This window comes from Mastomys coucha, unplaced genomic scaffold (assembly GCF_008632895.1).
Source record: "Mastomys coucha isolate ucsf_1 unplaced genomic scaffold, UCSF_Mcou_1 pScaffold15, whole genome shotgun sequence".
Lineage (NCBI taxonomy): Eukaryota > Metazoa > Chordata > Mammalia > Rodentia > Muridae > Mastomys > Mastomys coucha.
Genome location: NW_022196897.1, coordinates 108,409,752 through 108,436,136, shown reverse-complemented (window position 1 = coordinate 108,436,136; position 26,385 = coordinate 108,409,752). Strand labels below are relative to the sequence as shown.

Sequence of the window (26,385 nt, the reverse complement as noted above, 5' to 3'; positions counted from 1 at the left end):
TTAGAGGGGAAACTGGGAAGGGAGAAATTTACATGTAAATAAAGAAAATATCTAATAAAAAAAAGAAGGTGTCTGGTCAACAGTTGCTGAATGAATATATGTCCGAATAGGGTTTCTAGAGTCATAAGTAGAATTCCAGGGACCCAGAGAGATTTGGTAACACATTAAAAGGCTTGAATTCTAAAATGTTATAAAATCAGTCATTTATGAAGATGAAATATACATGCCTTTAAACTTCTAGACAGCCTGAAACTAAACTTCCACTATCAACTGACTAACAGTGAATTATGTTGGAGCTACTACTGAACTTCAAGTAAACTGGAGCTGTTTCCAGTCCAAACTCACTCAACACTTTATTGGCCAAACTGGGGGTGACTTGAGACAAGACTTGCCTTAGCCACTGAAATTCTTCAGATCCAACATGACACTCTTTGCATAACTCCTCTGGGGAACTTGGGTGCCATGACAGAATTAGGTTAACAAGAAATTTAGTAGAGGAAATGCCCTGCAGGATAGAGGAGACTGAAAGTGAAGGGAGGAGGACTGAACTTCCGACTGTGACACGGGTGGTATCCCTGATGGAATATAGAAAAAAAGGAGCCAGGCGGTGGTGGCGCACGCCTTTAATCCCAGCACTTGGGAGGCAGAGGCAGGCAGATTTCTGAGTTCGAGGCCAGCCTGGTCTACACAGAGAAACCCTGTCTCAAAAAAAAAAATAGGAAGAAAGAGAGAGAGAGAGAGAGAGAGAGGAAGAAAGAAAGAAAGAAAGAAAGAAAGAGAGAGAGAGAGAGAGAGAAAGAAAGAAAGGAAGGAAGGAAGGAAGGAAGAAAGAAAGGAAAATCTTAGGTTCAGCCAAATTTGTAGGACTCCCAGAGTCAAAACTGCCCAGCAGAGGACCTGGAACTAGAAGAGATTAGTAACCTATAGTGCCTGTCACCACCTGGAAAAGCACAGGCTCAGCTCAGTGTCAAAGGCACCCAAGGGGAGGCACCTGGGCTCTAGAATCTCCATGCTGTCTCCTGCAGGAGGAATTCTAAGCAGGGGCTGAAACACAGTCTTTGGCATGATGTCATTGGACAGTTCTGTCCCGTGACTCAGTCTCTAGAAAGTAGTGCCAGCTGTAAGTTGAACACACACCAGGTAAGCAACAAGAAAGCCATCACCCCAACACCAGCTCCTTCTCCCAAGGGCTACAACCTCCCATCCCTGCTAGTCAAGAGATTTTCTCAAATAAGTAAATCAACAGCAAAGTTTTATTTAAAAAATAGAATTTTATTACTTCATTGGATGTTTCCAAAGACTCATTCTGAGTTGTCCACATGGTAGCTAGTCAGAGGTCTAGAAAGGTCACCATGTCCAGGAGGAAACTCCTTAAGGGTGAGGTTCTGAGTGAGTCCCTTGTATCTGTCGTGTCAATCAGAAACTGCGATTTTGGTCCAGAAGCCATCCAAGAAGAGCAAGCCACGTGCCATCTTTAATGCATGCCCAGATGAAACAGCTTCCGCAAGAAGGCTGGACCTCCCCAGTAGCCTCTGTAACAAACAACACAGAGAGGCCACGGAGACAAAGGAGATGAGGTGACATCATGTCACAAGAAGTCACTAGGGGATGCCTATAAGCACATAAGGCAAGACATGTCTATTGAAGTGGAAAGGATGTCACAACTGGAACAACCTACAATGAGTCCTAGCTTTGACATGCAGCCAGCATGCTGACTAAACTCAGCATGTATCCACAAAGCTGTGGCTACGTGCATGCTGCTACCTGCTTACTTTCACCTCAGGACTTCAAAGGAGAGCAGAGTCTCTCAACCTTACTGATATTTAGGAGCCAGCAATTCCTTATGATGGGATGCCCTGTGCATCGCAGTATCCCACATCTCTGCTCACTAGACGTCAACAGCATCCTTCCAATGATAACAGCCAAAAATGTCTCCAAATATTGCCAAATGTCCCTCAAATCATCCTGGATTGAGGATCACTGGTGTGGGTATCCTAACTTATCAATCTCATATGTGTCTGGAAAAGCCAAACAGTACTTTTTTTTAAGCATAGAGGAGTTATTAATTTGTGGTAGTCTACTTATTGAATACCTACCATTGTCTGACTCTGTATTATCTCCTTAATGTTATTTTCAATTTGGGGATAATAAACTAAACATAGTCTAATCAACTTGCTCAGCAAGTAAATGATAAAAACATTATTCAAAGTTATGTCAGAACTTGAGTCTATCTCTATTCTCTTAATTACTTTTAATGTTTCTCAAACATAGTAAAACCAAAGGGAGGTAGCAGATGAGGAAGCACTTGGCATGTAAAATAATTTTTATTATAGTATTATTACTAGCATTATTATTTATTTAATTCATCTGGGAACAAAAAGAAAAAGAAATGGAGAATGGAAATGGTTCCTCCCGAGAATGAAAAGAAGAGTGGGCACCCCACCACAAGACGGAGCTCTTGCAAACCTCCCCCTTACCTAGGGCAGCCCTCTTTCCCAAGTATGGATGAGGCTCAGGAGTTCTTAAAGGGCTACCATTAATTCTTGAGAAATGGCGCAGTAGAGTAGGTCTCAGTAGCAAGTTCTGCTTTGAGTGGAAGCTAGAAGGACCCTCTGCAACAGCTCACCCCCAAACAAGTCAGTGCCCACTGAACAGGCACCAGATGAGACACCCACCTCAGCATCATATTCCAGTACAGGAACGGCATCATGTCAGCCTTCATGAGGTACATAGAAATTCGCTCTTTACTCTGATCGAAGGGGAAGGTTTCCAGGGGCTGAGCTGTGTAGTCAAACTCAGCAAGAATCACACGGTTGTAGCTAGTCACCAGTGGGCACGAGGTATAGCCATCATACTGAAATCATGAGAACGGGAAAAGAAAGTACTTCCTGTCATGGAACTCCATGATTTATTATTTACTGAGTGACTAAAGTCGGTGTGCACGTGCGTGCATGCGTGCGTGCATGTGTGTGTGTGCGTGTGTGTGTGCATGCATGTGTGTGTGTGTGTGTGTGTGTGTGTATGTGTGTGTGTGTGCGCGCGCGCAAGCGAGTCTCCTAGTTTCTAGTTTTTTGGACTGCGAAAAATGAAAATTATGTAATAATACTATAGACAAATCAAATTCTTATGGTATAAGCTAATGAGAAAGTGTCAGAATTATGGAAGAACACTACCTTCATACAGAAGGGGAAGTGATCAATGAGGCATAACTCTCATAGGTATACAAACCTTTTGTATGGGTCTTTGATTCTTCATAATCAGAGAAATTGTTCTATCAAGGATTCCGGACTGGGCAGCTAAAAGAGAACAGAGTCTTAGCATCAGCTTTTCCAAGAAAACTATTTTGTATATAACATTAATATAAACAAGATCATGGTAATTCCACCCATACCCTTCTAGATTGTGAGTAGATCATCCTTTTACGTGAAGTTCTGACTATCAGAAGGACCCTCAATTCCAGATGGCAGAGCTGGGAGGAAGCCTTCACTTAATAAGTCTTGTTTGGTCATACTTAAAACTGTATCTGAAGCACTGAATTAATGCCTTTGTCTGGCATAGGCTAAAAGCAATCTAACCTCTTATATTAGGTCTTTCTACCACAGAAATGCGCGTAATATGGATATAAATTAAAGGTACTGTCTCACATGCTATCCATTAGTTACCAAGAGAAAACAGGCTAAGGACTCAGCGGGCAGAGGTACTTGCCACCAAGAATTGAGTTCAATTCCCAGGACCCATAGGATGGGTGGAAAGAACCAACCCCAAGCTGTCCTCTAACCGCTGTGAATTCATGCCAATAAACAAATAAATAAATGTAATTACATAAGTGCAGCAGGCATGGCCCACCTTAACCAACTCCAGGCCTACCAAACACAATGCAAACTCACCTCAAAGCTACAAGAATGTTTTTAGAAGATATGAGTTGGCCTGAATGTGAGACAGATTTATCATACAGTGTTAAGTTTCTTGGTCATAATAAAAGTTCTATAGATAAGGAGGAATGTGTACTTTCCAGGAGAGGCAGGTTTAAGTTATTTAAGGCAAAGAAGTATCATGATGCCTCAACTACTTTCAAATTACTCATTAAAAACATATAAAAGTATAAAGAGTAATAAATAAAATATGTAATTTTTTTCAAATTTTTCATTGGTGGAGATTTTTGAAATTAAAGAGATGGGAGTTAAATATCATTGATAATGAAAAGACATTTGGTAGATCTCATAGAAACGTATCCGATTCACACAAAATGCTATCTGGCCATCGGCTGAGAGGCCCATGTTTTATGGCATCCACAGAAGACAGCTCCTGTCTGTAGAGGACAGAACCTAAAAGTCAATTCTCCCCATCACTGCTAGTGCAGAACATCCAGGTAAAGAATTTAGTCTTCCAGGCTGAGGCCTTAATCATGTACCAATCAGGGCATGCTCCACTGTGCTTGTCTATACAGAACAATTTTCTGGTCTGCAAGCTTTCATTGACTTGCATGTGTTTCCTAGAGAAACAAATGCCCCCCCTAGCTCTACCGTGTTTTAGGCAGAAGAAAAATAGCCAAGCTGCCTGGTACCAGGGACCAAGAGTGCCACAGATATAAGTGTGGCAGTCACAAAACTGACTATTTAGGGAGCGAGCTGGGAGAGGTCATCTCTTTATTGCCCTGTGACAGGTAAGGACACACTCCTTTGGTATTTTGGTAAAGCCCTTAAAAGCTATTTTCTTCTCCATAAAACCCCAGGTTCATTGAGGACTTGATTCTGCCTGTCTTGGGGAAGTCAAAGTCATTTTTTGATCACAAAAGGTTTTACTCATCATAAATAGAATATGATTAAAATCTTTGAACTCTGAAAGTCTGTGCTAAACTTCTGTTTTTCTGGCTTTCCTGGAACTTTGAAGAGAATCAGAGCTGGTAACCTACCTACTGCAGCAGCAGTCTTTGAAGTTGGGAGGTTGGTGCAGTCCCCAATGCCAAACACATTTGGGTATTTCTTATGCTGTAAAGTCTCTTTATCCACGTCCACCCAGCCAGCAGAATCAGCCACAGGACTCTTCTTGAGGACATCTGGTGAGCTCATAGGTGGTGTGACATGAAGCATTTCATACTACGTAAGACAAGAGCATCCACATTTGCATATTTTCCATGTGTCCAAAACCCACAAGCCTCTCTCCGTCTTCCTCGTTTTGTATTTCATAATGGCCACAGGGAGCATTATACATTAGTGAATGTATCAATCCATATGCTCTCCAAGACTTTAAGGGCTACGGTGGAGGATAATGAGAAACTAAACAGATGTCCTCTCAGGTTGCTATTATCTGACTATACTGAGCCCAAATACCTTCAATAGGAGAGATGGGGAACCCAATATTTTGAAGTAGAATTCACTAATGTTCTGAAATACTCCATCAATGCTATCATTTCTTGCTAAAAATTGAGAAGTGGCATATATTGTTTATAACTTTCTCAGACCCTCAACTGTCAACTTAGTGCTATCTGAGTTTGGTTCTTCAGTTGTTTTCTGGAAGGAGATGTTTAGAAAGCCTTGAAACTTGTAAAGATCATGTTAAAACAACACTGCTCCAAAGGACTCAGCTCTAAAAATGCATAAAGAAAAGTTCCAAGTCACCAATATGAGAGGACAAACTGAGGGATAAAATTCTCTAACAACATCCTGGAGGAGTAACGAGTCTAGCATTCAGTGTATGGAGTAGTATTGAACGCAGAGATGGGTTTCCTTTTCCCAAACACATAAATAAAGGCTGCCCCAGATGATCCCTGCTGAGGCCTCATTCATTCAATGTGTAATTTGTATAATTTTTTTCACTTTTTGAAAGTCGTGCCTTTTATTTGTTTTATTTTACAATCCCATGTAGCAACTTCAGTGTCTTGTCAGGTCTATTTCAGGACACATTTTACTCAATGATCCATGTTTCCTTAAGGGTAAAAATGTTTATATGTTAGAGCCATCTCAACCTTGTGTAAAGCTCTCTATAAAGGGGATGTCAACAGCCTCTCGTGTCCCATGGGACTCAACAATCACTGAGGGGCCAGAAGTCAAAAAGCTGAATTTCATTTATTCAAACTTTCAGTTATAGGCTTATTTAACCTCAGGAAAGGGCTGCTAATGTTTACTGCTCTCGAACATTATACCCTTTGAGGGGCCTTTTGAGAGCTTGAGTCCCTGAAAACAGGTCTGTCTGTTAATGATCATGGAGAAGCCTTGACCAGTTCACACACATTTTCTATTAAAAAAAAAAAAAAAAAAAAAAAAAAAAAAAAAAAAAAAAAAAAAAAACACTAGGCTTTAGGCTTCGGGGAATATATAATTCCTTAAATGGCTGTTCCCAGTCAGTTGAACATGAGGATCGTTAGAGTAAGTTTTGAAATTCAGTGTTCCTCAGTCCACACTCCAGGCCAATTAATCGAAATGTGTGTTATGGATACCCAGGAATCAGCACATTTCAAAAGCTCTCTGGGCAATTCTAGCCCTGGTAGGAGTTACTTCAAAGTCTTCAGTGGGCTTTTTGGTATTCATAGTCTAAGAGCTTAATTGAAATATATGTGCTGAAATCTTATCACTGAGCGGTGACACAAAATACCATCCCCTTTACAAACTTGGTAAAGGAAAAATCTCCTCTCATCCATCCAGCTCAAGCTCACACTTAGAGAACTTTGCTTTGTCAGCCACTCACAGTCCATTCACTTCTACATTACGTAAAATTTACAAATTTTGATCACTTGTTTTCCAGGTAAAAAAAAAAAATTTCAGGAGCAGCAAGTTTAAAAATCTAGAGGAGGAACTGGGCAGTGGTGGCGCACGCCTTTAATCCCAGCACTTGGGAGGCAGAGGCAGGCGGAATTCTGAGTTCAGGGCCAGCCTGGTCTACAGCCATGGCTATACAGAGAAACCCTGTCTCAAAAAAAAAAAAAAAATCTAGAGGGGGAAGAACCTTCTAAACCTCTGAACTGTGACAGCCTGAGGACCTTCCAAACCTCACAACTGTGACAGGCTGAAAGCTGGAAAGCAAAAACCAACATTGACAACAACTTGTGTGAAATGATAACTAGTGTCCACACAAAAACTCCAGTGGGCCCTTTGGGCGCAGCTGTATGAGTTCTGTTCACAGTGAGGACCCTGATCACGGGGAGACAGAACCAGGTGAGCAGATATCACAGAAGTGCTGGGGAAAAGAAAAAAGAGCTGTGTCACAAGGACACCAAAACCAGTGTGAAGCTTCTGACCAAATGTGGAACAATTGGATAACAAAAATAACTATAAGAATGTTAATAAATGACAAAACATTAAAGAAGATGAGCAGCCATGAGTTCATACCAGTAATTAATTGATAAACACACACAAAAAAAGGAACTTGCTGATAAATGCCAAGTGCTTCCTGCTAAGTGTGGATAAAATGCTGGAGTCCAAAAAAAAAAAAAAAAGAAACCATCATTTTGTAATCTTCACACGAAAAGCAAAGCAGATGAGCATCTGCAGTGGGTACTAAGTCTGGGTGGTACTGTAAAGAATAGAGTGCATGCTTGGTCTGAAAATACCTCTCTGAAGATAAGGAAAAAGATAGTAATTCAGTGGAGAAAATAAGCCTCGTCTGGACTAGAGACCAGAACAGAACCCCGGAATGCTTGCAGTGAACTCCTTGGACTACAGGTTGCTTATGCACTGCTCATAAAGCAAAACTCATCAGCAGAAATGAGGAAAATTCCATTTTTGAGAAAATGCAGAGAGGAAGGCTATGTCATATCAAAATGTCAGAGTCACAGAAGATAAAGGAAAGCTGTTGAAATGTCTCAGACTGAAGGAGGCTAAAAAGACATCAGACTAACTGTACTAGACATGGAAGAGTGTTGTAGAACTATTGGGTCAGTCAACAAAATTGCACACATGTAGTAGATAAAAATATCATTCATATGCCAAATTTACTAAGCACATAGTAAGTAATAATTTAACTATTGTGTTTACATAAGAAAGTACCCTTATCTTAGGAAATGTATCTAGAAAAATTATCTAGAGACAAGGAAAAGAATGCATGACAACTGTCACCTATATGTGGGGAAATCAAATAATAAAGCTAAAGCAAGGCTGTAAGATTCTGTACATGAATCTAGCTAAAGACATGCACAATTTTATTTCTGCTATTTTTATTTTTATAACTTCTCTAAGTTTGAGGATATTTTCAAAGAAAGGATTTTTAAAGTATGCCCCTGAGCCATCAGTAACATTTTAATGATATTTAATATATTCTGTTTAAGAACAAAAAAAAAATGGGTGCAGTGAGTTTTAGAAAGAGCTTAAGCTGAAAAGGTTCTTATTTAATTTTTTGGTATCTAGAAGACTAATCTTTGGTTCATTCCAAATTTTTATGGAACTCATCGTCATTAAATACAGAGTACAATGTGAGCGGGACATGCTTTTTCTCACTGCTGATAGCTCCTACCAAAAGAGTAGGAACAAATATTCTCCAATACCATTGCATCTTGTGCTTAATCTTCGTAATTATTCCATAAACACAATATTCCCGCTCTGTGGGGAAAGGCACAGATGCCCAAGACCCAGAGCTCACACCACAGGCTGATATCTTTCCAAGGAAGGTGGTGGCTCTGCCAAGTCCTTTGAGAAGGAAGTTAAGGGTTGGGTGTTTGCACAGGTGAAAGATGTGTAAAGCCAGCTTCCTCCACAGACGAAAAACAAACACTCCTGTCTGTCATGAGCAACCCACAGCTCCCTTCCAGTTCACAAGCCCGGCTGAGTCTCACACACCAAAGGTTTAGACATTCACAGGGCATTTGAAGAAGCACTCCCTAAACTCTCCAGGCAATAAAATGAAGTGAAATAGTTTGAGTATCAGGGAAAGGGGAGTTAAAGACAAAAAAAAAAAGTTACATGGTGCTGCAGATCCGCACTCCACACTCCCTGCTGACACAGTCTCTCCCATCTTGCCCTCTTCAGTTCTCTTTCCTTCTCTATCAGCAGCAGCCTTCCCCAGCAAGTAGCAATGGTGGTCCAGGGGGACCTACATCTGTTGCTCAGAGCAGCAGATAAGGCTCCAGGCAGCCAGCTTAACCTTCTACTCACATGAACCACGTGCTTCTCCCCAGGCTTGTCCAGGATCTCAAAAATAGCCTCCTGTTTGTCAGCTCGGACCTCAATAAGGTTGTGCTTATAGTTGACAGAAACGTTCCTCTCCCGAATGATCTCCTGCAAGGCATCTGCGTACTTCTTAACTCCAAAAATTGTTCCAAGAGCTGTGTTGAAGATGATGTTAGCCTTGGGTCGCTTTCCAGTCTAAGAAAAAGCGAAGAGGAAAGGCAGACAATTACTCCAACTGCCATTTTGCTTCTCTCTCTCTCTCTCTCTCTCTCTCTCTCTCTCTCTCTCTCTCTCTCTCTCTCTCTCTCTTTCTCTCTCTCTCTTTTCATCCAGACTAAAATTAAAACCCTCTGTAGAGATTTTCTCACAAGTTAAGCTGGTAGAACTTCAAAAACTTATACCAACCCCTATGATCTGGAAGGAACTTCCTTGTCATCAGAAGCAGTCACTGGAGCTGTTTCTTAACTCGCCACCTCACAGGTCCCACTGCAGTTTATAGAGTTCAGGGACCACATGCTTCGCTCCAGGTTCCAAGAACACAGCCAGCCCACAATCCTCAGGCCATCCTCCCCGCCCGCCTTTCTCCCTTTCTGTCCTTTTATAGAAGCGCAAGTTGCTTTGAGTCCTGCCATGGCTCCAGCCAAACCATGCCTCAGTGAACGGAATACCATACCTCAGTAAAGCCTAAGGAGGGCAGAAACAGCCCCCACTTCCGGACACCAGGTATATCCCACGGGCAGCCACCTGCTCTCACACAGAAGGTGTTTGGGCAAACCTCCCCTGGCCCTCATTACAAAAAGAACAAAACCTCTTTACACAAGCTCTGAAATTCCATTGTGAACATTATTTTACCTTTAAAATTGGCATTTTGCCTTTTTGCAAATACATGTATCAAGAGCCAGAAAATACTCATTTTGCAATCCTCCACTATACACATGTTGCTTGAACAATCAGACCCCTCCATGTGCAGTCCTTGGTTGGTGGTTGAGACCCTGGGAGCTCCGAGGGTACTAGTTAGTTCATGTTGTTGTTCATCCTAAGGGGCTGCAAACCCCTCAGCTCCATTGGTCTTTTCTCTAATTCCTTCACTGGGGACCCTGCACTCAGTTCGATGGATGGCTGTGAGCCTCTACATCTGTGTCAGTCAGATACTGTCAGAGCCTCTCAGCCCTGTGAAGGTTCTGTGCCCCAGTGTAGGGGAATGCCAGGGCCAGAAAGTGGGAGAGGGCGGGGTGGCAGGCATGGGGAGGGGGGAGGCAACAGGGGTTTGGTTTTGTTTGTTTTTTTGTTTTTTGGAGGGGAAACTGGGAATGGAGAAATTCGCATGTAAATAAAGAAAATATCTAAAATAAAAAAAATATTTGTAAAACAAACAAAAAAAAAGAAAAGAAAATACTCATAACCCCTGAGCCTGAGTGAAAGCGATTGAAAGTCACTATATACACATATATATACATATATACATATAATACATGTATTATATACATATATGTTTGTGTGATTTATATATGTATTTATATATGTATATATGTGTAATTTATAATTAATGGCCTAACTACAAATATTAAAGTATTTGGCCAATCACTAACATAGTTTGCCAATGGGCTTTTACACAGTTTTAAATGGAATACTTCATTTGTATATATAGTATGATTGTCACCATATTTTTTTTAAGTCTACAGAAAAACCTCTTCTAATTTGTGAGAACAGCTTTATGAAAGAATATGCATAGTGAGTGGTCTCCACATCCAGCTATGCAACTGTGTTCAAATGGAACAAAACTCTGAGAAACAGAAAGGTGGCATGGCGGAGATAAAAGTGGACTTGTGGCAGGTGCTCAGTTGGTGGCCCTTGCCCTTGTCGACTCTGTCCTGAAGAGGAGCCGCACCTTCCTAAAGTAGGCTTCTGATAGGTACATGATCTTCTGGGGTGCACCAGCACACTTCACCGGAGTGTTTGGGAAGGTGAAGAGGGCATTGCCTTCCTTGAAGTCCTGCAGGGCCTTCCACGTCTTCTCCACCGTCTTCACTGAGTAATTGGACCCTATTTTAGGGTAAGCAAAGCCTTCAGGTAGTCCTTTAATCTGCAGCCAAACACAAGGAAATTTGTTTTTTAAAAAGATAGATTAAAAAGATAGATTAAAACAGATAGATAATAGAAGTTTCCTCAGCCATGAAGAATTAAATCATGACATTTGTAGAAAATTAATATAATGTAGTCACTGTATTAAGCAAAATACACCAAACTCAAAAAAGCAAATAACATATTTTCTCATGTGCATATTATAGACTTAAACTTGTGTGTGTGTGCGTGTGTGTGTGTGTGTGTGTGTGTGTGTGTGTATGTGTGCGCGCACATAAGGAAATGGAAAATATAACCATAAGAGGAAAGGAAGAGGCCATAAGAAAGGGAAAGGAAGGGAAGAGAAATAATGTAGTCTACTGGACATGAAAACCTAAGGAAGGAACATTTAAGGGAAGGAAGGGGCCTACTAGTGTAGATCAGGATAACAAAAACACATGGAGATCTCCTTATGAAAACCATTATGATGCATGCTAATTCACAAAACTACAAAGAAATAAATACATTTCTTTTTGATATACATATAAATTTACCAATTATCAGAGATTAAAGCAAATTCACATATTTAAGTAAGCAAAACTATGCCACTGCTTTTTGGAGCCCTTGTTCTTTTCCATTTCTACAGCCCTTCAGACATGACAGTAGCATCAGTTCCCCCTGTACTCATGCATGGAACAGACAGGCAAATGAGAGGCTCAGACCATAACGGTGGCCCCTGAAGTCACCTGTCAGCCCTGAAGAACCCAGTCCCTACCTCCCTGGACAAGAGGGTGCAGTTCCGATACAGCTCTTCCCACCTCCAGAGTGAGGGCAGGATGCCAGCCAGAACTGCCTTCAGGAGAACCACTTGCCTTTCTGAGGAGAGGCAGAAAGGACCAAGAGCTAACTGTTCATCCATGATGTCAATAACAGAAGACTTAAATTACTCTTGGGTTGTGCAGATCAAACTCTTGGTGAGATAGTAAAGTAGGCAATAAAGGCATGGAATATTTGGAACTTTGGAATATTTAAGTCCTGGGTTCTGTCCCACCTTTCCTACTTAACAGTGCTGTAACTGAGTAAGTTACCTTGGACTTACAAGCCACTGTTAAAAGAAAAGGTGCCATAACATGGCAGCCAGACCCCTTCCTGGAAATTCTGTATGGTGGTGAGGTATGTTCTATGCTCCCTCATTCACCAGTATTGCTTTCAGGAGCAAAGCGATGGGAGCAGAGGGGTGACACGTGAGCATCAGGGAAGAGAAGAAATGAATTGCCCTTTGATAATACAAGGGAGGCTGAGGACTATCCCGTCTGTCCCTTCAGACAGGGCAGTGAGCAGGACACCATGCTGAAGACACTCAGTGGAGCTGGCATGAGAAAGAGCAGGGACAAATGGTCTGCGTCAAGCATGAGAGCCCCATACATCCAACAGACACAGTGGAGATCCAGCCTGACAAAAACCATCACATTCCTGCCTAGGGCTCCATGGGGATCTTGTATCTGCAGATGATTGCCTTCATTTTTGCTTTACATTCACCTGGGAAGTTTTCTAGAATTTTCAAGCAATGGGTACCCAGTAGTGCACTAGCCATAGTTAAGTTATATTCTCTTAGCCTCAGTTTCTTTATTTCTGAGATGAAGGAAAAAAAAAAACCTTCCTCACTGGAATCCATAAAGGATCAATCCTCTGCATCTTTTTCTCCTTATCAGTATATATTTATGCATGCTTTCATAGTCTTTATTTTTCAGACTTAAATATAGCCAGAGAAACGTAAGAAACTTAAAGGCTACTTACAACTGCATAATAACTGGTTTCACATACATGGTTTATAAAAGCTGACTAGGGAGTATATAGATGTACAGTCGCTAAAGGGTAAATTGGAGCAGTCCAGAACAAGAAAGCATATGCATATTGTATTGGCACAGATATAATTAGAACTCATTGTTTGTTTCTAACAATGATTTCATAGTAATGGCTGCCTTTAAAAACTGAGAGTGAAGATAAAGTAGCTCTGTATTGGGATTACTCTATACTTACATACACTTGCATACTTATATACTTAGAGTCAGTTTCCTATGTGCATCAAGTATCCAAAATGTAATAGTTGCTGCTATTCCAAATAATAATAATAAATATATTTGTAAAAAAAAAAGAAAAAAGACTGTTGTTTCTTAGCTCATGACAAGAGGGAGCTACAAACTCTCAATCCTGGCATTTTCCTCCCTCCTTATAGGAACAGAAGCCTCTAGAGAACTTTCATATTCCAACACATCTCCACTACCTTCCCCACACAACAGGCATGTCATAATTCTTCACATAGAAACACACCCCAAAGATCTTCCATGAGCCACCTCTATGAGCTGGGACCATGGATCTGCAGCCTGTGTCAGCACCAGGCTTTATGTGCTGTAACTATTTGCCTACAGTCCCCAAAATGCTCCTGGGAATCACAAAAACAAATGAATTACTCTCAAGTATTATGGGAAAATCCACTTGAATCTCACAGTTCTCAAGGACCTTGTGGCTCCTTTGCCTGCTGAAAACACATCTAAGAAACTTCCAGGTATCATTTATAACTATGTTAGTCACTTCATACCCAATACACTCAGGTCTCTATACAGTAAAACCTAACCATGCTTCCAGAGTCTGATGAATGAATAGCTATGTTCTGCTGTTATAGTCCGCTTAAGAATTCACAGCTAGATCTGATTTGCAAAGGAAAGCCAATTCTTTTATGTAGCCAGCTCAGCCCTACATAACAAGGCCAGCTTCCTGTGAGTGCAGAAAGAGCTTGTTTCTGCCAGAAACACAATTAGGGCACAGACATACTGAACTGTACTTAAACTTTAAAGCTAAAACACATAGTTATCATTGACAGAATCTTAGAGAAGACTTTTTTTTTTTAATCATAAAGAAAAGACTCTGAGAAATAAGCTAGGCTTGGGGGGGGTGGATGGGTAGCTTAGAACCACTTCCCTGTCATTTCCCAATTGCTAATGAATGTAAGGAAAGAATATTTTATCTTAGTTTTTCTTAGCATAAATTGGAGGGTATAACACAGCAACAACTGAAGACTGTACCTTCTCATAGTCCAGCTGGATTCCAAGAGCAATGATAAGATATCTGTAGGAGATCTACAACACAAAACCCAAAAATACATAGTGTTAGACCAATGCTCAGAAAACAGTACTATGCCTCAATCTATCAATGCGAGTAGTGAGCAGGGTGGGCAGGGTGGGTGGGGTGGATACGCCCCACAGTTGACCACTCTTCTTCCCTTTCTGTTGCCACACATCTCATTGTTTCAAAAATCTTAGGCCTTGGAGCCTAGTAAGAACAACTTCCTAATCTCAAAAGATGGGCAATCGTCTTTAGAATATGATTGTTTTTATGATATATCATAATTTTATGAATCTGATCAAACAGAACCAATATCACAATTGGGAAACTTCCTTCAAAGGTCACTGAAAGATACGTTACACAATCGTATGTGTTTAATGATTCAAATAAGGATTGTGATTGTTCATGCTGAAGACAGTGATATCCATAAATATGGTAATGGACATGAATGTTTAGGATCAAGGGGAAGATACAGTAGGAGAAACTGTAAGAGCGAAGTGTAAGAAGATTCCTTAAAAAGCTAAACAACAAAGGCAATTAAATAAGACCCAGGAGCCCAGAAAGGAGATATGGATGAGAATCCCCTTGATCTCAGATTAAACTAAAAGGGACAGGCAAGCTGAGCAGACCGCAGTTGAACAGAGTAGGATCCAAGACCTAAGAATGTTCTACTCTATCCAGGAGAGGTTGTTGAAGAGGACCCACTTTGCCATAAAACAGACTTGACTCCAGTGTGTCCAGGCTTCCCTGTGCCTCTTACTTTTACCAGAGCTCCCTTAGTACAGCACCCATGATGCTTTTTGGCAGTAAGCATGTGATACAGAGGCCAAGCCCTCCGTCACTTCACAGAACACTCCCAGAGGATAAAGGTTGTTTCTTCTCCTTGCAGTTCTAGACCTAGAGAGGAACTCAGCAATGCTGGTTGTATGAATAAATATATGAAGGAGTAATTTTAGTTGCACTTTTTAAAAAGTCCATCGCCAGGCAGTGGTGGCACATGCCTTTAATCCCAGCACTTGGGAGGCAGAGGCAGGCAGATTTCTGAGTTCGAGGCCAGCCTGGTCTACAGAGTGAGTTCCAGGGCAATCAGGGCTACACAGAGAAACCCTGTCTCAAAAAAATAAAAAAATAGAAATAGAAATAAAATAAAAATAAAAACATAGAAAGTTTATCAAGGTTAACGGGGGGAAAGAAGCCATCCAGATCTGTCTACTCTGTCCACAGAGTCAACAGCTTGACAGTCTTGGTTACATAGGGAAACCAGCCATTGAAGGGCGCGGGGAGGAGTATCAAGAGTCTGGGATTTTGCCTTATGTGGAATGCCATTTGGGTTATAAATGCTATTATGAACAAAATACCCAGAAGGCATGAGGACACAACAGAGTGGCCTAGAAACAGCAGGGCAGTTCTCTCCCACAGTCAGGTGCTGTGTTTGCCTTTGTCAGTGATGTCAGCACAGTGCTGATTCATGTGGAGTTCAAGGTCAATTCACAACTAACTTTCCATCCTTCCTACATGACCTCCTGCTAACTCAGGTTTCCCTGTCCTGGAAGAGTGTAAAGCCGCTCTTAATCTTACCTAAAAAGCAGGAAGGCATCTATGCAAGCTCATATAAGTAAATATATGTGCATATGTTTTTCTAAGAAATTAAAAGTTTATATAGTGTTGTTCCTTTGTTGATAGCTCAGAACATCCTTCATTTCCTTGGTATCTCCAGGAGACCAGAGTAAATTGCTTATTATCACTCTTTGTTCATCATGGCTTGTTTACCCGGCAGTCTTTTGCTCATAGATCAGGTCTCTCCCTGGTAATACAGCAACCAGGCCTGCCTCATTGAGTGGACCTCTTGGAGATCCAGGGATTCCTCAGTGTCTCTGTAATGGGGTTCATTATCTTGAGGATTATAAATTTTTTTACATCTCTGAAGAATAAGAGCCCCAGTAGATGTTCTGACCATGTATCATATGTGACTTCTAAGGTTCAGAAACTTGGGGAAATTGTAGAGTGTTGTTTTGAAGTTAGGGAAGAAGTTGGTAACTCTGATCAGGTTCTTCTAGGATTTCACTGAGCATAGCACTGCACAGGCTGATTGCATCAGAAATCAGTACATAACCTCTCATGGGAGGCATCTTGTTGGTTTTAATCCATCCTCCCACTCTGTCTGAATCTTTTGGAATTATGATTCTTGTCACCCACTTAGCAATTTTCACCACAGATGGGAGCCTTTAAGTTCAAGTTTTAATTTTGTAGCATGTCCCTAGAGAGCCTTCTTCAGACTGCATAAATTAATCAATGTTCTTTAGCAAACATGATTCAATTTACCAAATCCTTCTATTCTTAGTTTCCTGTCCCCTGTCACAGACACTAGATGAGAAGTGGCCTTGTGGGCACTGCTATGACCTATACTGTGTCTCCGTTGCCCCAGCCTCTGGAGTCTGTGTTCTAGACCATAAGCCTTGTGTCTTCGCTGAACTTAAATGTTTTCCTTCTTACCTTTCCTATCCTAGCCACACTGGCTTATTTCCTCCAATGTCTCTCCCTGGTCCCCCACTGGCTCCAAGACATTTGCTCGTAGCCTCTACCTCTAACCCTAATTAATGCCTGCCTGCTCATCCTTTAACTAAGAAAAGATTTCCTTAGGCAACCCTTCTTTGACCTAAGGAATCCAATTGGTTCTTGTGCTGTGGCTTCATAATTTCTTGTGTTACTGTCTGAAACCCTTATCTTTCCCATCAGACTGAGTTCCTGGAGGAGATAAACCCTCTCCTTGTAAGTTCAGTCTTCAGACTAGCTTCCAGGACGTGGAAGGTGTGTAGTAAATCCTTGTAAGGAAGCCATGTCTCGGCTTCTTCATTTGTGAAATGGGAACGGTACCTGCCTCACCACGTGAGCTGCTTTGAGCACTCAATGAGCAGAAACCTGTAAAGCACTTAGAGCAGTGTCTTGCACAGGTGCAAGCTCAGGAAGTGTTGTTACTGTTTTCTAAAGAACATTTAAACAGGGAAATATGGACTGTATGTTCAGAATGAGCCAGCACGGCTTAGTGGCTGGCTGAGGGTGGGTTTGTCATCTTTGAACCTTTTGTTGGCACCTTTCTATTTCTAAATTACTATGTGACAGTTATTTAGTCCGTGAGCCAGGAGTTTTGCAAGGGCTTGGCTGCTGATTTACTAGGTTCTTAGCGTCAGGATCCCTCTCCCTGTCCCCACCCCCACCTCGTGTATACAATGAGAGTACTTGCCCATATTAGGCCTTCTGGCAAGGCCTCTGTTGTTCTCTGGAATTGCTCAAAAGTCATGTCTACCAGCTTTGCTGTTCCTTGGAGTTTGGGCCAGCAGACTTGGAAGTTTGTTCAAAAGGCTTGAGCCTTTGGTTTTGTTGTGTTTGGGGGGGGGGGTTGTTTTTGTTTTGTTTTGTTGTTGTTGTTGTGGTGGTGGTGGTGGTAATGTTCTTTCTAGCTGGTCTTTATTCCTTCTTAATGACCTCCCTCCCATAAGCTTGTTGCGCCCAATCCTTATAAATAATCGATATTACACTTTGATAAAACCACCAGGTATGTGTAGAGCAAAGTATCTTTCCTTTATAGTGTGCCTGTGTTTTCCCTTTAGGACATCACCACAGATCTCAGGCCTTCTGTCACTTTCCATGCCCTGCCATGCTTGGCTTCCCTACAGAACCAAGACAGTCGAGGTATCAACTCTCTGGATGGCACAGAGTACAGATCAGGATGGATTTTTATTATCTGACTACTTGGATAAAACTCTATTTTTCACGAGCAACTGAAAGTGTTCATAGACTCAGTCATCCAGCAAGCACTGCGGAGATCCTCACTAGTTCTAGGACTGCAAGAAGAAAATGGAACCTCCATCCTTAAGGGGTGACCTGTGACATGAGGAAAGTTATGGCTTCTGTACAGCAAGCTCAGTGCCATGAAGCATCCTGGGCTCTGTGCTGAGGGAGCTCTAGGAGGGGCCTGGGACAAGGGTGGGTTCCCACAAGAACTGGCTGGCAGCTGCACTTCTGGGCTCAGCAGCAGATAGAAAACATGCAACTGCAGCTTGAGACTGAGCCTGCAGTCTCACCACTGTACTTCAATGGGTCCATCAAATATGGAGGAAAGAGTTATTGAAAACCCTGTGAGTCTAGTGTAGAAGGAAACTTCTAACTAGTGATAAGCGCTTCCGAACCTCACCTCCAGCATCGTTTCCCCTTGGTACTGGGACAAACCTTAGTCCCAGTACTCCCCTAACTGACTGGAAGAATGTCTGGACTCTGACTGGGGTAGATATTTCCCAATACTCTCCTCCTATGGAGAGCCAGATGTCAGTTAGAAATACTAGCTGATTTCAAAGGAAAGGGAAAACGCAGCTGCTATCTTAATACATAGAAATAGCATTTGTTCAACAAAAATTCAGTCTCAGGACGCTGTACTGATCATCAAGGTCCACTGTGTCACACAGTGAATGTTCAAAACCACTCAGTCCTTCGGCCTATTCCATATACTATGCACTGCCATGTCATGCAGCTTTCAACACAGATCTGTAAACACAAACACGGGCATCTGTGCCAGCTCCCATGCCAAAGATGTGCAGCCTGGAAATGGCTATGCCACCCCCAGATAACAAGAAAGCCCAGCAGCCCCGATGGTTACCTCCTTGCCAGTGTCTGTGCGGATACAGTTCATGTCTGGGTTCAGCTCCGCCACTCTATCTTGAATCCACTGCACACCGGATGGAATCACAGTCTCTGTGGGACGGCCCGACAAGGACAACTCTTTGGCACCAGCGCCCACCAGTGTCCAGATTGGCTGGTAGAAATGCCACTGACAAACAAAATATTAAGGGAGTTTGTTTTCATTTGAGCCTTATCCAAAACATCTTAGTTGAAGTTCTTTCAACTAGACTCTGAATCATTCCCCTGCTCTGACCCTTAGAGCACTACATAGAAAAGTCAGCAGACGGTTAATCCCCCACTCTTGTGTCTTCTAATACATTAACTCTGGAAGACTGTCACCAACCAAAAATAATTCCAAGACCGGCAAAACAAAATGATAAGCTGTCTTTAATGACTACTGAGTTAGCCACAATTGTTTGTTGCTAAAAGCTGAGTTGATGTTTACTGTGTATTGTTCCATACATGCAATGTAGGTAGATCATATGTATCTACTTATGTGTGTAATTTGTGTATGTAGATAGTAAGGAAAATTAAGTCTAAAAGCAACCCATGGTTCCTTGAAATAATGTGAAGGTTATGGAAAGTCTGAAAGCCCACTGGCATGTCTAAGGGTTATCAAAACCTCATTATCTTCAAACTATGATCCCACAAAGGACTTCAGAAGCTTCTGATTCATCTGTCCTTTCTTTCTCAGAAGTTCTACACATAAAGCCAATAGAACGGAACACAAATTCTCATGGTCTTCTGCAATGATCTTGCTTTAGATAGTCTATTTTTTTCATTAATTTATTTATTTATTCACGTTACATCCTGATCACTGCCCCAATCTACATGAGTTGTGATTGTTCTGGGCTCAGAGCAAAGGGTAGTTAAATGTAATAGCTTGTGAGAATTCACTCATTGGGTGGACCAAGAAACCAAAAACTCTTCATATTGTCAAAATGTTTCTGGCACTTGGGTAGGTTGTCTAGCCAGAGCAGCCTAGAACTCAGAGGGTGGTAAAGGAGACACAGGAATAGTCTGTAATCTCCCTAAGGTCAACAATGGCTGTAATCCTGAAAGAGGAGGGCAGAGGGCTCCAGCTGTGAGGGCTCATCAATTTTGAGTCCATCTTGAACAGAAAATGGAACAAAAACACCAGCTCAAGAGTTTCTTTGGTCTATAAATATCAGTTCCAGCAATCAGGCAACCACAGCAGGTATCCAAAGCCTTAACATGACCAGCTCTTCCTTCCTTCCTTCCTTCCTTCCTTCCCTCCTTCCTTCCCTCCTTCCTTCCCTCCTTTCTTTCTTTCTTTCTTTCTTTCTTTCTTTCTTTCTTTCTTTCTTTCTTTCTTTCTCTTTCCTTCTTTCCCATGAGTGCGTCCTTATACACCCAGCCTACAGCCGTACCACCCCAAAAGCACCTGATCTTTCTAATCTTGGAAACTTAGCTTTTAATCTTGGACCCAGCTTTTAGCACGGACAGGCCTGGTGAGGATCCAAAAAAGAGAAATGATGGCTCTGTTCCCAGAAGAGAGAAAAGAAAAGCACCAGTGGGAGACCCACTGTGGGTCAACCACGATACAGCATCTGCCACTCCACCCAACTAGTTGTACATGATTTTGCCCTAATTCCACGTGGCCATCGGGATCTCGGGGAGAGGTTAGAGTACACAGGTGTGTAGGGACTAGAGAGAGAGCTCTGTAATACCCAAGGAATCCTCATCCATGCTGAATGCAGACCTTGCAGTGAAGCTGCCTCAGGATTATCTATGGTCCTGCTCAAAGTCCCTCCCTAGTGATCTGTGAGTAGCCCTATTAAACTCATTGGCTTCTGCAGTCAAACTTTAGGGGTAGAGCACACTTTTCCTAACTGTAGTCCACCCCAAGGTAAAAGTTCTCACAACACAGAGACACCTAGAGGGTACCACTCAAATACAAGGACCAGGAAGGCAGATGATGTTGCAAACCTGGGTTGACAAGGATTACTTCATGAGCAATCTCTGCTAGAGCCTAGGAGGGAGGCAGAGCAAACCCTTTGCTCTTTTACACCCAACCTGCAGAGGGAGCATGACTTTTTCAATAGTTTGGGACTGGTAGCCTCAAAAAACTGTGAGGGAATATGTGTTTGTTATTTTAAGCCACTTATGTTGTAGTAACTTGTGTAGCATCCCTAATGAGCTAGAAATGCAAGACACAAAAAGCTTAGAGATCTTGGAATGCTCTATTCTCCTCAAGTACTTTTTTTTATTAATTTTTTAATGAATTTTTTTCATGCAATATATTTTCATCATATTCTTTCTCCTCCCCAAACTCTTCCCAGATCCTTGCCACCTCCTCTTTTTTATGCCCATGAAAAAGCATTAAACACAAGACATAAAAACCTTGTGCCCACACAGCCTAACACATGCACATACATGCTCTCACATACGCCAAGGGACACTCACCTCACTGGGTTCCACGACGGCCACATTCTCCGCTCCAACTCTCCTCTTCATGCGAGTGGCCATGGTGATCCCCCCAGCTCCCCCACCAAGTACCAGCACCTCATAGTGGTTCTTGGCTGTACAGCAGGCTCCTGTGTGCAATTGGAGGGGTCCAGCTTGCTGAGTGCCCAGCCTAAGGAAACAAGCAAAGAGCCGGGCACGTGGACTGGATACAACAGCAACCAGTGGGGCCATCACCAGGGTAGATCAGGCTAAAAGGAAGCAGATGGGACTGTAAGTGCCAAGGAAAGTTCACTCTGTGACCTTAGGAAAGAGAGGCTGCCATCACATCAGCTCTATTTGGTACCTACTGTCTTTTGCTAAAGTCTGACTTCCTTCCAGGAAGCCAGCTTCCTGAGAGCTATGGGTTGATAGCTGCCTGATGGATGATCTTTCCTTCCCTTCCCTTCCCTTTCCTCCCCTTTCCTTTCCTTTCCTCTCCTTTCCTTTCCTTTCCTTTTCTCCTGCTATCAGGCCATCTAGGACTGTTTAAAGACGTATCCCTCCCCTTTTACATTTATTTGTGCACTATGTATGCCCATGTAGGAGTAAAGAACAACTTGTGGGGGTTCATTCTCTCCTTCCACCATGTGGGTCTGGGAATCAACTTGGGTCATCAGGCTTGGTAGCAAGTGCCTTTACCTGTTAAGCCATCTTGACCATCTTTTATGGATGGTTATGAGCTTTTATATGGGCACCTGGAACTGAACTCTGTCCTCTAAAAAAGCAGGAAGAGCACTTAACCGCTTAGCCATCTCTCTAGCCCTCCTCCCCATTTAGAATCTCACTAATCATTTGTTTCTACCCTAATCATTTGTTTCTACCCATCCTTGTTCACCTAAGGTACTGTTTGTTTCTCTCCAGCTGTCAGCCATTCTCTTGGGCACATCCACATGTTTCTTTGGCTTTTAAGCTTATTAAATGTGTAGACAGGTCTGCACCTAGAGACCTGTAATGGTCCTTGCCACAGGGAGCATTGCTACAAGACCTTGCTACAAGAGCAACAGTTGAATAAAAGTCCAGCTTTCTGCCACTGAGTTCACTCTGACCATGGCTGTCAGGGTCTCAGCTCCCAGTTAAGGTCCCTGCTCTGCTCACCCAAGGAAACACAGTTAAATCAAACTCATTAGCTGTACAAGCAAAGGCCTTCAGTACATTGAGCAATTTCAAGCAGATGATTAATGTAAGCCATAAAGGGATCCCTGCCTGGCATCATAAAGTTGTACTTTATGTAAAGAATCTGACCGTGCTGCTAACCAGTCTTTTATTGCATCAACTTCACAGTTACTCCGTAAGACTCTCCCAGAGATGCCCTTCCCTTACAAAGGAGAGCAGTCACTCTGAGCAGTCAGCTCCTTGGTAGAGAGACCAGTGAGGCTTCTCAAGAGCTGCCCTGGGCTCCTATGCATAGCACTGGCCTTGCATGACGGACATCATTGACTTGTACAGCGTAGGGATCCAAACTTTGGAGCCCCCAGATGTTTCTATCAGTTTCATCCCTGTGAGTTCAAACAGGGTCTAAGAACCCTTTGTTAAAATGTAAGCACTCCCTGAGGAGAAAGATTCCTAGCCACTAACATCATTAACTTCTAACTAACATCACCAGCTTAATTATACCACAGAGACAGACAGACAGACAGACAGACAGAAAGAGAGAGAGGGGGGGGAGGGAGGGGAAGGGAGGGAGGGAGGAAGGAAGAAAGAAAGAAAGAAAGAAAGGAAGGAAGGAAGGAAGGAAGGAAGAAAGAAAGACAGAGAAAGAGAAGGGGAGAAAGGAGGAGGAGGAGGAGGAAATGGTGGGGGTCAGGGAAGTAGATGCCAGTTTTAATCAGTATTAGCCTCAGTTGCAGAGCATTGGTGAATCTGAACACAAACTTTCCAATCCGAGGCCCACAGAAAGCAGAGCAGGCCCATACATTATTGCCTCCAGTCTAAAAGCAAAGCAACTGCTTTACAAAATCACACCTGCCATCCCTCCCCGCTGCACTTCTAAGGAAAAAACTTCAAATGTGGAAGAAGAGGAAAGGATTACAAAGATGTCTCTAGCATACTTATTCATAAAATGCCAATCCTCTGCTAACAGTTTGTGGATCAATACTGATAATCCTAGGACAAACAACAGACTCCACCCAGGCTGGGGCAGTCCTGGCTCTTGACTATTTCCACAGACGTTAATTTCTGGTCACTTCAGTCTTATATGGAGACAGTGTTCTGATTATTGAATATTAAGGGAAGCTTGGGTAAAATATGATTACAACAATGACTCATGAAATCCTCTAAAATCTTAATGTATTCAAAGAATACATCAAATGCTTACAGTTTGGATACAGATGAACATATTACATCATGGCATTTAAATATATATGTTATCCCAACAAAGTAAGGGAAAAATGCATTATAAAAAGAAAAAAAGAGTCAAAATGTTACATTGAGTAAGTTCTTTCTGAGTTTTAGAACAATGAATAACTATGATTTTTTCCTGGTTTTCTTTATTTTATAAATATACTAAATACCTATTTGAGAATAAAATATTCATTTCAATGATAATAAGTGACATTGGTGATGTCTTTTCTGTCAGCATCGAACTTCTGAGTGGGCTATATCAACCTAATGGACAGGTGACAAAACTGAGGCAGATAGCATTTCTGTGACTCTTCCAAAAGTGGCAGACTGACTTAGGTCTAGGTCTTCTACTTCAAGTCACTGTATTATCCAGTATCTGTGATCCTCAGGACAAGTATGTGCCAGCATTGTCATAGTTTAACAGGAGTAGCCAACATTTTCACATTGTGATATGTGTTTTGCCACCTACAAATAGGTCAGGCCACATTCATAGCTACCTGGGGACACATCTAGTCTCTGGGATGCATGTTGCACATTCCTGTTAGAACCTGAAGTTCCTCAAAGTCCCCACTATTAAAGATTGGTCTTCAGCCTATTGACACTATTGGCAAGTGGTGGTGGTTTTAGGAGGTGAACCTGGTTGGAGGAAGTTAGGTAATAGGAAGCCCCTGAAGAGGACCTTGGAATCCTGATCTCTACATCCTCCACACAGACCCCTGTCTCTCTGCTACCTAGCTACTTTGAGGTGAACAGTCCTCCATCAAGCAGTGATGCTCTGCCTCAGCACCGACCTAATGCAGTGAGGCCGAGTGACGACCGATAGAGAACCCTGGAAGCATGAGGTGTCAGATTATCTCAGATTTTCATCACAGGGATGGAACCAGATGATAATGTTAAATGGAGAAAAAAATATTTCCCACAACTTCCCAGAAGGAGAAACCATTTTCTATTGCTCTCATACTGCAGCTTAGAGCCACTGGAAGGGTTTTGGTTCACTTGATTTGCCTTTTGTAAGGCAACCTAAAAGACGGGCAGAGCTAAGTTTCTGGTTTGCAGCCACTCCAGCTCGAGTTATTTGACCTCAGTTCTTTGAAACTTGCACAAATGTTTCCCTGCTCAGCTAAGAAAGCTACGCCTGCTTTAGTTCAGTGTTTACTTTGGTTCGTTTCTGGGTTCAGTGTATCTAAGCACAACGCCTTCCAAGCCCGTTTTTTTTTTCAACTTCATTAATAAACAGCAGCATGCTCCAGCCTTTAAAGTCATATTCTACCTTAAAATATATAATTCCAAAACCACGAACGTATCAGAGTAAATGTCTCATGCCCTAAAATACTTGAAATCTCCACATCCTTTTTACTCTAGCTATATAACATCAAATAAAAAAAAAAAAACAGAACAGAACCCTCATCCAACATTGTGAATGAAGAAGACAAAGCCTGGAACATTGTCAAAGGTTAGGAAGAAGCCAGTGGCTTCCATATTTACTATCTCATTTTAGAACTGTAGTATACTTGCATGTGTGAATGCATGTGTGTGAATGCATGCATCTGTCACTTTATTCCACATTCTATGATCAAAGCTCCTTCAACCTTAACATTTTCTGGCTTTGCAACATTGGGGATGATTCACAGTAGGGCCCCTAGACTCAACTCAGGACCAGAAAAACCAAACATGATTGCAATTACAGGGTTGAGATTTTGAGCCCCACCCTCTAACCCACAAGAAGGAAGGAGAAGCAGTGAGGTCGGAGAGTGAGTTCTAGTAAAAATTCTGAATAAACTTCCAAGAACTTCCCTGTGGCTCTAGACACAGAGGCTGTGGGACCATGGCTCCAGACACAGAGGCTGTGGGACCATGGCTCCAGACATGGAGGCTGTGGGTCCATGGCTCCAGACATGGAGGCTGTGGGACCATGGCTCCAGACACAGAGGCTCTGGGACCATGGCTCCAGACACAGGGGCTCTGGGACCATGGCTCCAGACACAGGGGCTCTGGGACCATGGCATGCCCAGAGAAGGCCCAGAAGCACTGTGTTCCCAGTACCTTCCGTTCAGGCATTCTTGTGTCCTTTATAATAAACCAGTAAATGCCAGCTAAGTGGGTTCCTGAGTTCTCTGAGAGGTTCTAGATAGTTATTAAACCTGCACGTTTAATCGTAGGAAGTTCTGAATTTATATCAACTGAATGAATGTGTGGGTAACCTGGATAATCATTTGTTGGGGGCAATCTAAAGTGAAGATGGTGGGAGGGGCCAACATTCTTAATGTTGACATAAATATGTTATTGAATTGTTGGACTACTCTAATGTTATCAAAGAATGGGTTGGTGTTGGTGAGCAAAACCAGACATTTGTTATTAGAAGCCATGTCAGAAAACACCACTGAGGAGACCACATGGAGTTCTGACAATGACCTAAACCAAATATAATGCAACAGTCAGGACGTCAGGAAGTGACGGCAACACGATCTTAGCTAGAAGATAGGAAAAAGAAAAAAAAGGAAGGAAGGAAGGAAGGAAGGAAGAAAGGAAGGAAGGAAGGAAGAAAGGAAGAAAGAGGGAGGGAGGGAAGGAAGGAAGGAAGGAAGGAAGGAAGGAAGGAAGGAAGGAAGGAAGGAAGAAA

General features: G+C 42.3%; 1 protein-coding gene across 4 annotated transcripts in view; it reads right to left on the bottom strand.

The window, feature by feature from the left end:
- Positions 1 to 1,251: 1,251 nt before the first annotated feature.
- The window catches only part of Sqor (sulfide quinone oxidoreductase), a 51,225-nt gene continuing 26,091 nt past the window's right edge, over positions 1,252 to 26,385 (bottom strand). For all 4 annotated transcript variants that reach the window (XM_031371711.1, XM_031371713.1, XM_031371712.1 and 1 more), the window contains exons 2-10: positions 21,384 to 21,634; positions 18,934 to 19,104; positions 14,243 to 14,296; positions 10,987 to 11,181; positions 9,084 to 9,293; positions 4,913 to 5,096; positions 3,229 to 3,296; positions 2,676 to 2,854; positions 1,252 to 1,532 (exon numbers count right to left, since the gene is read on the bottom strand). In XM_031371711.1, coding sequence (XP_031227571.1) covers positions 1,475 to 1,532; positions 2,676 to 2,854; positions 3,229 to 3,296; positions 4,913 to 5,096; positions 9,084 to 9,293; positions 10,987 to 11,181; positions 14,243 to 14,296; positions 18,934 to 19,104; positions 21,384 to 21,617 — 1,353 coding nt within the window. In that variant the 5' untranslated portion in view covers positions 21,618 to 21,634 and the 3' untranslated portion in view covers positions 1,252 to 1,474. The remainder of the gene's footprint in view (positions 1,533 to 2,675; positions 2,855 to 3,228; positions 3,297 to 4,912; positions 5,097 to 9,083; positions 9,294 to 10,986; positions 11,182 to 14,242; positions 14,297 to 18,933; positions 19,105 to 21,383; positions 21,635 to 26,385) is intronic.